Source organism: Diplotaxodon limnothrissa, linkage group LG8 (genome assembly GCF_057381915.1).
Source record: "Diplotaxodon limnothrissa isolate DT_005_m linkage group LG8, D_limnothrissa_male_GT1.1, whole genome shotgun sequence".
Lineage (NCBI taxonomy): Eukaryota > Metazoa > Chordata > Actinopteri > Cichliformes > Cichlidae > Diplotaxodon > Diplotaxodon limnothrissa.
Genome location: NC_140603.1, coordinates 6,206,009 through 6,218,588, shown reverse-complemented (window position 1 = coordinate 6,218,588; position 12,580 = coordinate 6,206,009). Strand labels below are relative to the sequence as shown.

The following is a 12,580-nucleotide window of genomic DNA, read 5'->3' as shown; positions in this document are numbered from 1 at the left end:
TTTTTATTTTTTTTTTATAAATGCCTTCACCTGCATTTTAAATGCAATCAGTTTGCATTAAGGCATACTGTCGTTCTTTCAGGACCACCCAGAAGTCTCCCAGGCTACACACTTTTTGTCCCACAAAAACATCCTCGTTTCCTTGCGAGTAGTGGAAGATGCCCTCTACCCTGGTGTAAAGTTAGTTTGGGACATTATGTCCACTGTAAATGTGTATGTACATAGAACACCTAACCTGCTGTTACTGGCAGGTTCTGCTCAACAGTTAAGGCTGATTCCTAAACACAGATCCAAGCACCAAGATAGGTGTCAGGTGCAAATTCTTTTAGTTTAGGAATGAGCCTTAATTCCACCTGTCATAGTGCTGTACAGTTAAACTTCTCATCCACACTGATCACAGATCCACCGTGCTGCCATATAGCAGCAGTAACTACAAGTTTAAAAGTCTAGGCATGGGAGTTCTGTCAAAAAATAAATAAAAACTGTAAATGCTGCTAAATCACAAACTATTGACTTCCATACCAACTACCGAACTGTCGGGAGAAGAGGAATCTCACTCAACACAGTTACACGTTTTCGTCCTTAAGTTCACCACGGACTCGGCATGCTTCTCCATGACATAGTATGTCTTTCTGGCTTGCACTGATGATAGAATATTACCATGCATTAAACTCGGATGCATCTCCATAATCCAAAATGCCTCATCTGTCTTCCTTTGTCAGTTATAGTAATATTCTGGAGTTTTACATAATTGTGTGGCAGAAGGTCAATGGGAGGCCACAATTTTGAGACTATTGAGATGCACCCGTTGTCATTTCTCTTCAGAAAGCCACATTTACCAGGCGGGGCCTCTTATCCACAGAATGGCGAGACAAATATCACATTACTTGGCGATAGCTATTAACCAAACTGTATGGATGATGGTCCTTTAAGTGTGGGACACTGTAGGGACTTTTACATGCGTCTCCCAGAAACTACCACCATTGTTGGAGTGGGTTGGGGACGTTTCAGTGTGGCTTGTTTAAATGTTGAATACTTTTGGCCTGTTTGGGAGGGCAACACATTACAACCGCATAGGTGGCGACGTTGTAGAACCCACACGATTCTTTTGGTAAGCGACTTTCCATTTCTGTCTAACACGAAATGGTGCAGACCCCAGAGAAAGCCCACAGATGGAGCCGTTTAACTTCAAACTGTCTCTAGAGCTGTTGTAGTCTGTCATGTGTTTCCAGGAAGCTAACTTGACGCTGGTGAATCTCCAGGGTACATGTTGTATAAATTGCAAAATTACTAGAATGTTCATATTAGATTATAAGATATTATTAAGGGCAATGAATATTATATTGTATCTTCATTGATCGTTACAAATAAAGTTCCCACGGAAAAGATTGGAAACCTGTATTGTGTGTTTCTTGTAATTTAGACACGAAAAAAAACTGCCAAAATAATTTTGATAAGTGATAAGTTTATTGCTGTCTTTTTTTGTAGTATACAGGGACTTGGGCAAGTCAGTGGCCAAGCAACATGGAAGCTTCTGTCAGATTACTTTTCTCTTAATTAGGGAAAATTATTTAAAAAATTTGTCAAAAATAATTAAAAGGACAGTAATTGTTCTGACAACAGAAGACAGGAAATAAAGTATTAGCTTTGACATATACTGAAGCTGGGTAATAGCTAACATGTAACCAGAGAAGCCACTCAAGTGCAACACTTCATTTTAACAAACAAACAAACAAACAAAACAAAAAACAACAATTTGGTCAACATGACATGAGAACCATGGTTACAGAGGACACGAATAATTGGACGAGGTTTATTAGCCAAGGAACTGAAGTCATAATTTTATATTACTGGAAATGACATACATCTTTCTAAGATCAAAACCATTTACATCTGTCTGTAAAATAGCTAGGTGGTAATGTTAGCATAAAGACTGGAATAAGGTAGAAACACTTTATGTAGCTAACGCCTACCAGCACTTCTGGTTCAAGTGTAAAAGCAAGCGGACTGCCGTTAAAAATTTGCTCAAGCATAGAACATGAATGAAGAGAAAATACATATTAGTAAAGTTTTCTGTCTCCTCGGGTGTTCTGAGTGGGAAAAAAAAACATACAAACAAAATCTAGACTGCTAGTTCTGCTAGTATTAATTTTACTGCATGAAAAAAGTACTTTATTTTAGCATTTTGCTAATAAAACTTGTATTATGTCTAATACTCACATTAAATAGAACAAGTTTATGTGGAGTAAAGTTAATATCATATTTTCAAGTTAATGACCAATGAGCTAGCTAAGATAATGCTAATTTGGAAAAGACGGTGAGTACTGTGAACAATGAATGAAGCTTACTGGGTCTTTTGAGAATGAATGAACAGATGTAACTAGGAACATAAAACAGAAGTGCTGGTAGGCTGATTCTGTGATTTGAAGACAAAGCCACTTCGGTCTGTCCCCATCTGTCAGTCTTTATGCAATTTAGGCTAACAAACTGCTAGCCGTAGCTTTACAGTCAGCGGACAGATATAAAGGAGGTATGCAAGAAATTATACTTATTTATTAATTTTTAATCTAAGTTTTTAGGTGCATAAAAATGCATTTACTAATCAAAACTAAAACCTTATTTGGTTCTGAGTTTGTCATTCTCACCTATAACTACTGTGCATAATAGGTTTATCTCGGCTGGCTTTTGTGAAAGTCTATTCTTTATTAATATCCAGTATTCACAGTAAAAATTTGATTATATTACATCATCCTATTAAGTGCTAAGAATTGTCAATTACAAATCTTTTTTTTTTTTTTAAAAGTAAGTTAGGAAAACATGGCTTTTCAAAGTGGTTCTTTTACTTTGTATCACATTCTTAAGAGAACTAATAATGAAGAAATGTCAGTGATCGATAATGGTACTTTTTTCATACATCATATAGAGCCCCAATCTGTTTTAAAGGAATGTATAAATACAGGATCAACTATAAATACAAAAGCACAAAATAAATAAATGTAAATGGGAACAGAAATGCTGGCATTTTAATGACCAAAAAAGAGAGAGAAAAAACTAGATGTGAGCTTTACATGGGTGGAGCCATCTAAATCACATCAGTCAACAACTTCCAGGGGAGCAGTCATTTGATATTAAAATTTGGGAATAAAAAGCTTTTGCAAATAAGGCAGCATTTGGCTGCTGATATAAACTGATAAGATAATTCTTTTAAAGGTGTCATCCTGTGGATAATAGTGGAAAACAAATAAGTACAAAAAGATTCCTTCAAATGACCTAACCTATACACATATACTAAGCTCAAGCAAACTGTGACAAGTGTTTATTAAGCTAGAGGTGCACAGTGAATTAAAAAAAATCATATTTACATCAAATAATGAAGTGATTACAGAAAGCATTTGATTTGTTGTTTGTATGTTCTTCCACACCTCTGACATAATATGTAGACGGCAACTTATCTCTGTCAGTTTTGATATTTACAGTATGGCCATTACTAAGCAATCCAATTCACCTGTTAAGTCCTCTCTGGGTTTTTTTTCCAGTACAAATATATAACTCAAAGTACACAATGAAAGTCAAACTGTGTCTTCAAGTCAAAGCACTGATACTGTATTAAATGTTGGCGTAAAGTACTGTAATCAGGTTTTTAAGTTACATTAACGTTTCTTCTATGTCCGCTGTCATAAGTACTTGGTAGTTGTGCACATCAAGATCATGCCAAAAAGCACAAGGGCTTTAGTTTTTGAGTATGACGACAACATAAGAACCACATTTCAGTGAAGTGGAAAGGTTGGGATATGACAATTGTTCAATTTTCTGGCTTAGATTTCAGCTTTTGCATATCTGCTAATGGTTATACATTCCACTGGATCATAGCAAGGAGCAACACGTGAACATTTAAAGCTGTTAAGAACAGAATTAAATAGGTCTTTGGTATTGTCATAGCTAATATCAGAAGTCCGTGCAGCTAGTTGCAAGCTGGTGTCTTGAGTTCGATGGCTGGTATGCTGCTAACCAGCACTTTAGGGACAGTGTTGTTTTTACCAGTGCTCCAGGTGAAGGTCTGTGGCAGAGTTCAAATTAATGTCTGTTACATCCAGGAACTCGGCATTAAAAATGCTTGGTGCACTGGGTGGAGCAATGCTGAAGGCAGTGGCAGAACTGGGTGGTGTCAGGTCGAGCCATTCCATTGTCTCCCAAGCCGTCTCACTAAAGGTCATGCTGACCATTCCCTGCACCTCGGGGTTGGCGGATGCCTTACTGCCGATGGCCGAGAGAGACGTGTCCATCAGATCTCGGTTGCTCAGAAGTTTGTCCTGTTGTGGATGATGAGAGTGATGATGATTCTGAGGGCTGCTGTACCGATCAACCTCTCGCTTCCCTTCATCTTCCTGGCCCCCATCCTCTGCTGCCATTTTAAGAAGAGGTACCTCCCCTCCGCGGCCGACGGGACTGCCAAGCAGAGTGTCTGGGTGGCTCTCGGTGACGTGATTGGCTGCGTGGTCGTAAGGGAGCTGGTTGGGGGAGAGGTGCTCGTAATGTCGGTGAAACCACGGGATGAGGAGGCCGGGACACCCTGGGGACACAGTAATGTGAGGCATAACTTTGGTTACAGAGGACCTCTCCCTCTCTTCTCTGGCGTTAGCTGGCATCTCTTGAAGAGAAAGAGGAGAGGAGGGAGGGTCACAGCAGGTTCAATGTGTCAGGTAAGACTGTGAACAACGGGTAGTGATTTCAAATGCTTTCGTCTTCAGCCAATAGGATCTATAGAATGAATCCTTACCTCCACTCTCTATGAGCACATCCAAAAGCTCATCCATCTGCTGACTTCGGGTCAGTTGCTGTAACAGTAACAAAAAGTGCATTCCTTTTATCAGCTGAAATTTTAAACACTTAAAAAACTGAATTGAATTTGTTGATTTTTTTTTTAAACTTTCTAGCTCCTAAAACGGGACTTGGCCCCTTTTACTAGCTTTAAAAGATAGAGGGGTTTTTTTGCTTGTTTCAGAGAAACAGAAATATTTTAATTGGCTTTAAAAAATTTAGATGTGCTTTATTTTGCTTTGCTGGCAAAATTAAGAAGGTAACAGAAATTTAGTTTTGCTCATAGTCAAAAATGTAGAGCTACAACAAGTGTTCTAATAATTATTAATTATTCACTAACCTTTTTATGTCTAAGGGGGAAAATCCCTTTTATGTGCAAACAAAACAATACATTTCACAACACTGTAGGCATTTTTTTTACAGTTTAATATAATGAATAAAATATTTTGTCAACTGTAACAAATTTTTACATAATTACGATGGTTAAAAATAAAATCACTATAACGCTGTTGTCATAATAGCTATAAAAGTGCAGTGAACAAAGCGATGGATGAAAACAAAAACTACAACACAGATAAAAATAGAAGAAAGAAAAAACAAGACAGACCACAGGAGGAAGAGTGGAATGAGAGCAACGCCAAAAAAAGGTCAAATAAATTTCTGGCCAGCCATCTCTACTGAATTTTATCATGGATTTGAGTTTACCTGTTTGACTGCATCCTCATAGCATGGGGGCTGTCTTAAGTCAGATGCATCTGAATCTGAGCTACTGAAGGCAGGGGGAGGGACCTGGCACTTTGGCAAAACTGACATCTATATGGGAAATAGGTGAAAAGTGATATTAGTATATTATAGGGGGATTTACCCAAATTAGGCCCTCACGTTTAAAAAATCTCATCACAGTGAAAAGTTTACTCTAAAAAATGATTTGGCGTTGTCGTCTTGTAAAGGAAATGTCACTGACATGTCAAGGAATATATGATGAAAACTGATATGAAGTTATGACAAAATGAACTTCACAACAAAAGACAATAATACACAGAGACAGGCCACAAATGGAGAGAAGAAAGGAAAACAGTAACATACATGTGAGATGATTCAGCTGAAGTAAATGATGCTGATGTGACGATGCTGTAAAATGCTGGTCATGTGGATAGAAAATTACCTTTGGTTGCATGTTCTGGCTCTCAGCCTTAGCAGGGCTGCTGTTGTTGAGGCCACAGTCAGCTGAGCTGGGATAGACTCCCTGAAGACCTCTTTGGTTGGAAGGATAGGAGCAGTTTATAGGCGGACCGCCACTCTTTTGCTGCATCTAGTTAGCCAAAAATAAAATGCCCCAAACACGTTAGAAATCAACAAAAGAAGAAAAGAGTAAAAAAACCCACCTAAACTAAAGAGAGCATATTTTGTATATGAAATAAATATTTACATATACTGTTTTGAACATGTTTTCAGAGATGCAGATGATGGGAAATTGTAAAAGCTAATGCTAGTTACATATGTTTCTGTGCTAGTTGGTGGCTGCCCACATTTAAAAATGTAGATAAGTATTATGTCGGTTTTCTTTAACTTTTATACTATAATATACATTTACTTATGCAGCCCACTGATGATGATGATGCCTAATGATTTTGGTGATCTCATGACAGCAAATACAGGAATATATAAATGCTAAAAGAAATCACAATAAAAATCAGAATATCCATAGAAAATAAAGAAATAGCAATATAAAGCTAAACAAACCTTGATTAGGTTATGTTTTTGGTAGCGTTTGTTTGCGTCCATATCATTCTTTCTGTCTCTAAACAGGATAGTTTGATAAAACTTCGTAGGGGTGTAAAGTGGGGTCATGTTAAAACATTGGTTAAATTATTGTCTCAAATCCACCATGGTCTTCAAGGTAAACATCTCAAAGTACATTAGAAGAGAACAAAGAAAACTAAATAAATATATATAAAATACAATACTATTCCCTTAAAAGTAAATACTGCTTCTTGTTTTAATTATATTATCTAATAGAAGTCAGTAAAAATGGTCATTCTAAATATAAAGGCATCATACCTGCATGTTGCATGCTCTGTTGTTTCCCTGGGTGTGGGGGTGACTACAGCCATCCCTCCCCAGTTGAGGAGACAGCAGGTAGGGGTTGTTAGGAGATGAAGGCTGTGGGCTGCTGGAAGATTTTCTGATAGGAGAGTCTTGCGGTGAGCACTGTGGGCTGAGGAAGGTGGACATAGCGGTGGGGCTGCCAGAGGCAGGGCCTGTATCCATACACTGTGGTCCCCCGGGGACCCCCATGTTGGTAATGGAGGAACCGCAGTGTCCCATATCCTCTCTGCAGCTACCAGGAGGGCACTTAGGCTGTTTAGGGGAGGACAGAGGGCAGCTGGAGGACAAAGACAAAGGCTCCTGCTTGATAGTCACCCCAAAAAAATGCTGCCCCATCATGGCTGGTGTCTGGTGCTGCTGGTGGTGCATGGGAGGATGAGATGCAGGAGGGACCGTATCCTGTGTTGCTCCATAGCAACGTTTTCTCTTGTGGAGTTGCATCTTTAGCTCTTCAACCTAATAAGCATGATCACAGAGCATTCAATTTACAACTCAATACTTTATAAATAATAACATGATTGATTGTTGCATTAGTATTAGATGCTGCAGTTTCATGGCTGCCTATGACATAGACTTGATAAATGAAAATTAGCCTTCTTAACATCTCTACTTTACATCCACCTGTTGACTAGCAAAGCATGTAGTGGTAGTTTAAGAGCTTGAAAAAAAGCAGACTTTTCACCTCTCATTCAAGAAGCACTGACCTATTAATTAGTGTGTAATCACATGGCCCAAGTTGTGAAAAAAGTCATGGGTCCAGCTTTTGGTTTTAGACCTGAGGAACCTCGGATGAGAGGTGAAATGCCTTCATTCTCTTAAGATCCACCATGAAGTGTTAGGAAGCAGAAACAGATCATCACCTGTCTCTGCTCCTGGTGCAATTTCCACGTCAGCTCCTCGATCACCTTCTGCTTTTCCACCAGCATCTTGTCTTTTTCGGCTTCTACACCATCCATACCACCAACCTCCCCCATCCTCTGACCTGCCCCACCCATGCTGCCACCTCCTCCTCCCCCAAAGCCATCCTCCACGCCGAGCTGGGCAGGAGATGGATGAAGGGCAAACTGTGTTGGCGAAGACATGGGCACATCGCTGAAGCTGTCGGGGAGTGAACCGCTGAGGGACAGCTCAGAGGAGGCCGGCGAGATGGGTGGGGTGGAGGAGGTGCTGGGGTACTGGTAATAGCCTCCCTGGGACAGAGCACTGGAGGAGGATGGGGACTGGTAGGAGGACAAGGACCCTGTGGGTGTGACAGGAAAGGTCATGGTGGTGATATCAGAGGATCCCGAGGGCGAGGAGCCGGTGTTGGAGTCTTTGAAGGGCCGGAGTCGCTCGATGAGGGCAGTCTTGGTGCCTGAGACAGGCATGCCACGAATACGCAGGTGCTGCCTCAGCTCTGAAACCTTGCAGGGCAAAAGAAAAAAAAAGGAGAATAAAAAGGATTACATATGTATGTTAAGGAGAGAAGATTGTCAGAATGTTCCTCTCTAGTATCACCTACTTTTAGGTCATCCAGATTAGATGGCAGGGGCCCAGGTTTGACTTGTGCGATGTTGCTTTGGTTGGGGAATGTGTTCTTGACTGGAGAGGATGAGTTACTGTTGGCTGTGCTCGACGGGGCACTGGAACTACAAGCCGATAGTTGCTCACTGACTCCTCTGGAATGGAGCAATTGAAGAAGATTACCCAAAAGTAAATATATATATATATTGATGAGCCAAAACATTCTGACTGCTTACATTGGTGGGTGCACCACATGTTACATGGGTCTGCAGTATGTAAGATGGTAAATTAAAAACTGGATCTCATATTTACTGATGCAGATGTAAGGAGTTTATTATTGTTCTGACATTAACCATGGCTCAAACCTACAGAAAGTAATCAGATCCCAGATTTCTTCCCTAATCTACATCATTTTAAAGTCTTTCAGTTCATGTTTTTTGTGCTATTTACTGTTTTGGATCACACTTAAGAGTAAGATGTAGCATTACTTTTATTAACCCCCCCCCTACACAAGTTTGCAGTAGATAATTTGAGGAGATTTCGTCAGATATGTTCTCTACTTACTTCTGGGTGTGAGCTGGTGTGTGGGGTTGATAGCTGAAAGTGGGCTGCCTCTGCTGAGCCTGAGCCTGAGACTGGGCTTGGGCCTGCGTCTGCGGAGTGTGGGTATGCGGATGTTGCGACTGCTGTGTCTGCGATTGCGCATGAGTGTGTTTCTGCTGGCTGAGAATCTGCAGCTGCAGGAAGAGCTGCTGCTGCTGGAGGAGTCGGGCGTAGGCCGAATCCATGGGTGGAGGGGACTTCTCTGCCTTCTGGTCTGGAGGAATGTACTGGTGGTACTTGAGCTTTTTGACTTTAGGCTTCACATCTTTGGGCTTCTTGTGACGGTTCTTGTCGGAAGATTTAGACTGGTGGTAGAGAGGACGAGAAAGTCTGAGTTAGGGTTAGAAATTCATTTGTTAAAGTTAAGAATGTAAATGGCCTGCATTTGTATAGCGCTTTACTTAGTCCCTAAGGACCCCAAAGCAGTCATTCACCCATTGGTGATGGCAAGCTACATTGTAGCCACAGCTGCCCTGGGGCGCACTGACAGAGGCGAGGCTGCCGGACACTGGCGCCACCGGGCCCTCTAACCACCACCAGTAGGCAAACATTGGGTTAGTATCTTGCCCAAGTTCGATCCCAGGCTGCTCCAGGCTGGGATCGAACCACCAACCTTATGGTTAGTGGCTGACCTGCTCTGCCACCTGAGCTACAGCCAGGTGGCAGATGATAGTGAGTTTAATGACAAACTGACCTTGACGATAGCAGGAACAGGTATTGGGGGAGTAGTCTGGCTGTTGTTAGCACCAGAAAGCCCCTCATCCTGGCTTTGATCAGGGGGGTCTCTGCTTACACCACCCTATCCACAAATAAAAACAAAGTACATTTACTTTTCCATGCTGAAGTTAAAGAAATAATTACTAAAGTATAAAGTGTTTCAGTTTAGACGTAAAGAATAGTTTTCTTCTCGCTTCATTTGATAAACTGGTCTGTTGAGCTCAGTTTCACTCAAAGAGGTTTAACCTTGGAGTTGTTTTATCGTATCCACTCTACTGACAGACATCTGGTTCCAAACAATACTAAACAAGCACATGGCAGGATGTAATAAAAGTGAACGACTGTATTTACGCAGCTATTTTATAGTCTTTGGCAACTTTTTTGCTATTGTTGCCTTAGATTTCATGCATTTTGCTCTGACTGTATCTGTTTTCTTCTCATTTCTTCTTTTGGAAATGACAGTTTATAATCCAAATAGAATAATTATCCCTAAAATGCTCATGTATTGATGTTTCCTCCGCAAAAGTATTCCAAAAAGCTTTAAACAAACCTTTGGGACTGACATGACGCACAGAGGGATGATGATTCAGTTGGAACATTTAAGAGGCAGAGGTCTAAGAGATATAAACAATTGTGTTCTGGCACAAATTTCAGTTGAGGGACCGTTTCTGTTGGTGACCGTTGGAATGAGGTCACCGTGAGTGAAAGGTAAGCAGCAAGCATATAAAGGCAGCTGTGCCGCCAGCATGGCTCAGCATGCAGGAATGTGACACCTGCCTATGTCAACTCAGTCCAACAGTGGAAAACAGAGGATGTGCAGCTCACTCTGCTACCACAGGAGGGCAGCAGAAATAAACTGGTGGTAATCATAGCTGCTCAGTGTGGGAGCTTGAGTGAAAGAAATGGATAGAACAAAGGAGAGGAGAGGAGGCGTGTTTGTGTGTTTTTTTGACCTGTCGTTCGCTGGTGAGGGCAGGTGAGGACGAGGAGGAGGCCGTACTGCCGACAGCCTCAGATGAAGGGCAGGCCGAACCCTGCGACTCATCACTGTGGTGCTGCTCTGGAGACAGACTCTCGCTGCTGCTGTCCTCCTCAAATGCATAGGAGTCCTCTTGCTTAGGGAGCTTACCATGGTTTACTGCAAGAAGAACAAAAACAGAGATACGTGGGGGTGTCAGCGATGTAATATCTATCAGCCTAGACCCCTTTTACACCTAGAAACAAAACAAAACAAAAACTGTAAGTGCACACAGAATGCATTCGGATCGTCTTCAATCTGCCAGGCGTGCGTTGTTATCAGACATAACAGAAATCTGCACAGTGTGACTACAGCCTAAAGGAAATGATCCACATAGAAACTTTAAAGATCACCTAACCTAACAGTGTCTAGCAGCATTGCTACAATTGACATGGGATGTACCATCTAACTCATTTGCATACTGAGACACACATCAGGGCTGTTACAATATTACTATGCTCAAAAAAATTCCACATAACATTAGTACAATCTGTGAAGAAAATTTGGAAAAATGTAGATAGGTGAATTAAACTAAAGTGCAAAATCTAACCAGAACTAAAAGCAAAGCAAGTATAAACTGTCACAGTCATCATCGATATACAATTATCACAAGACCTATGATTCAAGACACTAAGAGCACATTTTAATAACCGAGCATGCTTCAATATGTTCCTTCCAGTTTTTTATAGCCTGGATATTACAGTTATTGAAACAGCCAATCAGTACTGCTGCCTCCAGCCGGCTGACAGTCAGACTTTACCACCAAACTACTTCATCTGCAATCTAAAACAGCAAATGACCAGTCGCAAGACTATTGTGTTCAACCTCAACCTGTTGTTTTAGTGGAAACGGTTCTCAGTTTAACACGCTGTTATGTTACTCCAGCACTGTATCTGTGGAGGTTCAATCATTCTGTGCTCTGTAGTTTTAAATACACCAGGCTTTAGTTACACGTGCTGCTGATAGGGTAAGACCTTTGTCCCACAAACCAAATGACAGCAGAATTTGTCCAAAGCGCCTTGAACACCATTTCAAGAAAACATTTCATTCAATCCACAAACCACTGGACCCTTTTCACATCTGTTTTTGTGAAACATTTTTTTTACCTGCTCCTTGGCTGATTGGATGCATACTGCATGCTGCACACAATGTATGTGAGCAGAGGTATTCACACACTGCCTGTCACTCACACCTAGTACAGCACTCAGCTCGGAGGTGTTACGCTGTGTGGGTAAGACACTCACACAACCACTTTACCTCTAGAACGCTCCTGATTGGCTGGCCCGATAGGGAACTCAGCTTTGATTGGGGTAGTTAAGAGCAACTATCTAATGGAGCTGAAGGGACAGAGCCAGGGAAGGAGGTGGTAAAGGCTGGAGTGTGTGTGTGTGTGTGTGTGTGTGTGTGTGTGTGTGTGTGTGTGTGTGTGTGTGTGTGCGCGCTGAGAGGTATAAGATTCTCTTTTTGTATCCAAACATGTGACAACCAGGAACAGATTCTGGTTTCCATCACAGTACCAGGTCCATTCTGTGCAACTCTATGACCTTGCAGTACACACAAACACACACTCGGCGAGCTTACTGCACAGCTTAGTAAATAGCATTGTCCTAAATGCCATTTCCTCCCACCTGTTCATGTTTAAGTCTGTAGGGAAAAACACCAACACGGTCTGTGTGTGAATTTACTCGGTGCATTTTCGCTCTGCTGCACAGTCCAGGACTCTTTAAGATAATTTGTTGTCACCGGGAGATTGAGTTGGCAGAATTACAGGAAATCTGCACGCCACGTACGCTTCCTCTTTTCACATGGCTG

At 41.3% G+C, this 12,580-nt stretch overlaps 1 protein-coding gene across 1 annotated transcript in view; it reads right to left on the bottom strand.

Moving 5' to 3' along the window:
* Positions 1-3,983: 3,983 nt before the first annotated feature.
* The window catches only part of myocd (myocardin), a 56,837-nt gene continuing 48,240 nt past the window's right edge, over positions 3,984-12,580 (bottom strand). Inside the window, exons 4-13 of the mRNA XM_085360353.1 lie at positions 10,704-10,888; positions 9,728-9,832; positions 8,995-9,338; positions 8,429-8,585; positions 7,788-8,330; positions 6,880-7,383; positions 5,984-6,130; positions 5,524-5,631; positions 4,778-4,835; positions 3,984-4,648 (exon numbers count right to left, since the gene is read on the bottom strand). Coding sequence (XP_085216479.1) covers positions 4,035-4,648; positions 4,778-4,835; positions 5,524-5,631; positions 5,984-6,130; positions 6,880-7,383; positions 7,788-8,330; positions 8,429-8,585; positions 8,995-9,338; positions 9,728-9,832; positions 10,704-10,888 — 2,765 coding nt within the window. The 3' untranslated portion in view covers positions 3,984-4,034. The remainder of the gene's footprint in view (positions 4,649-4,777; positions 4,836-5,523; positions 5,632-5,983; positions 6,131-6,879; positions 7,384-7,787; positions 8,331-8,428; positions 8,586-8,994; positions 9,339-9,727; positions 9,833-10,703; positions 10,889-12,580) is intronic.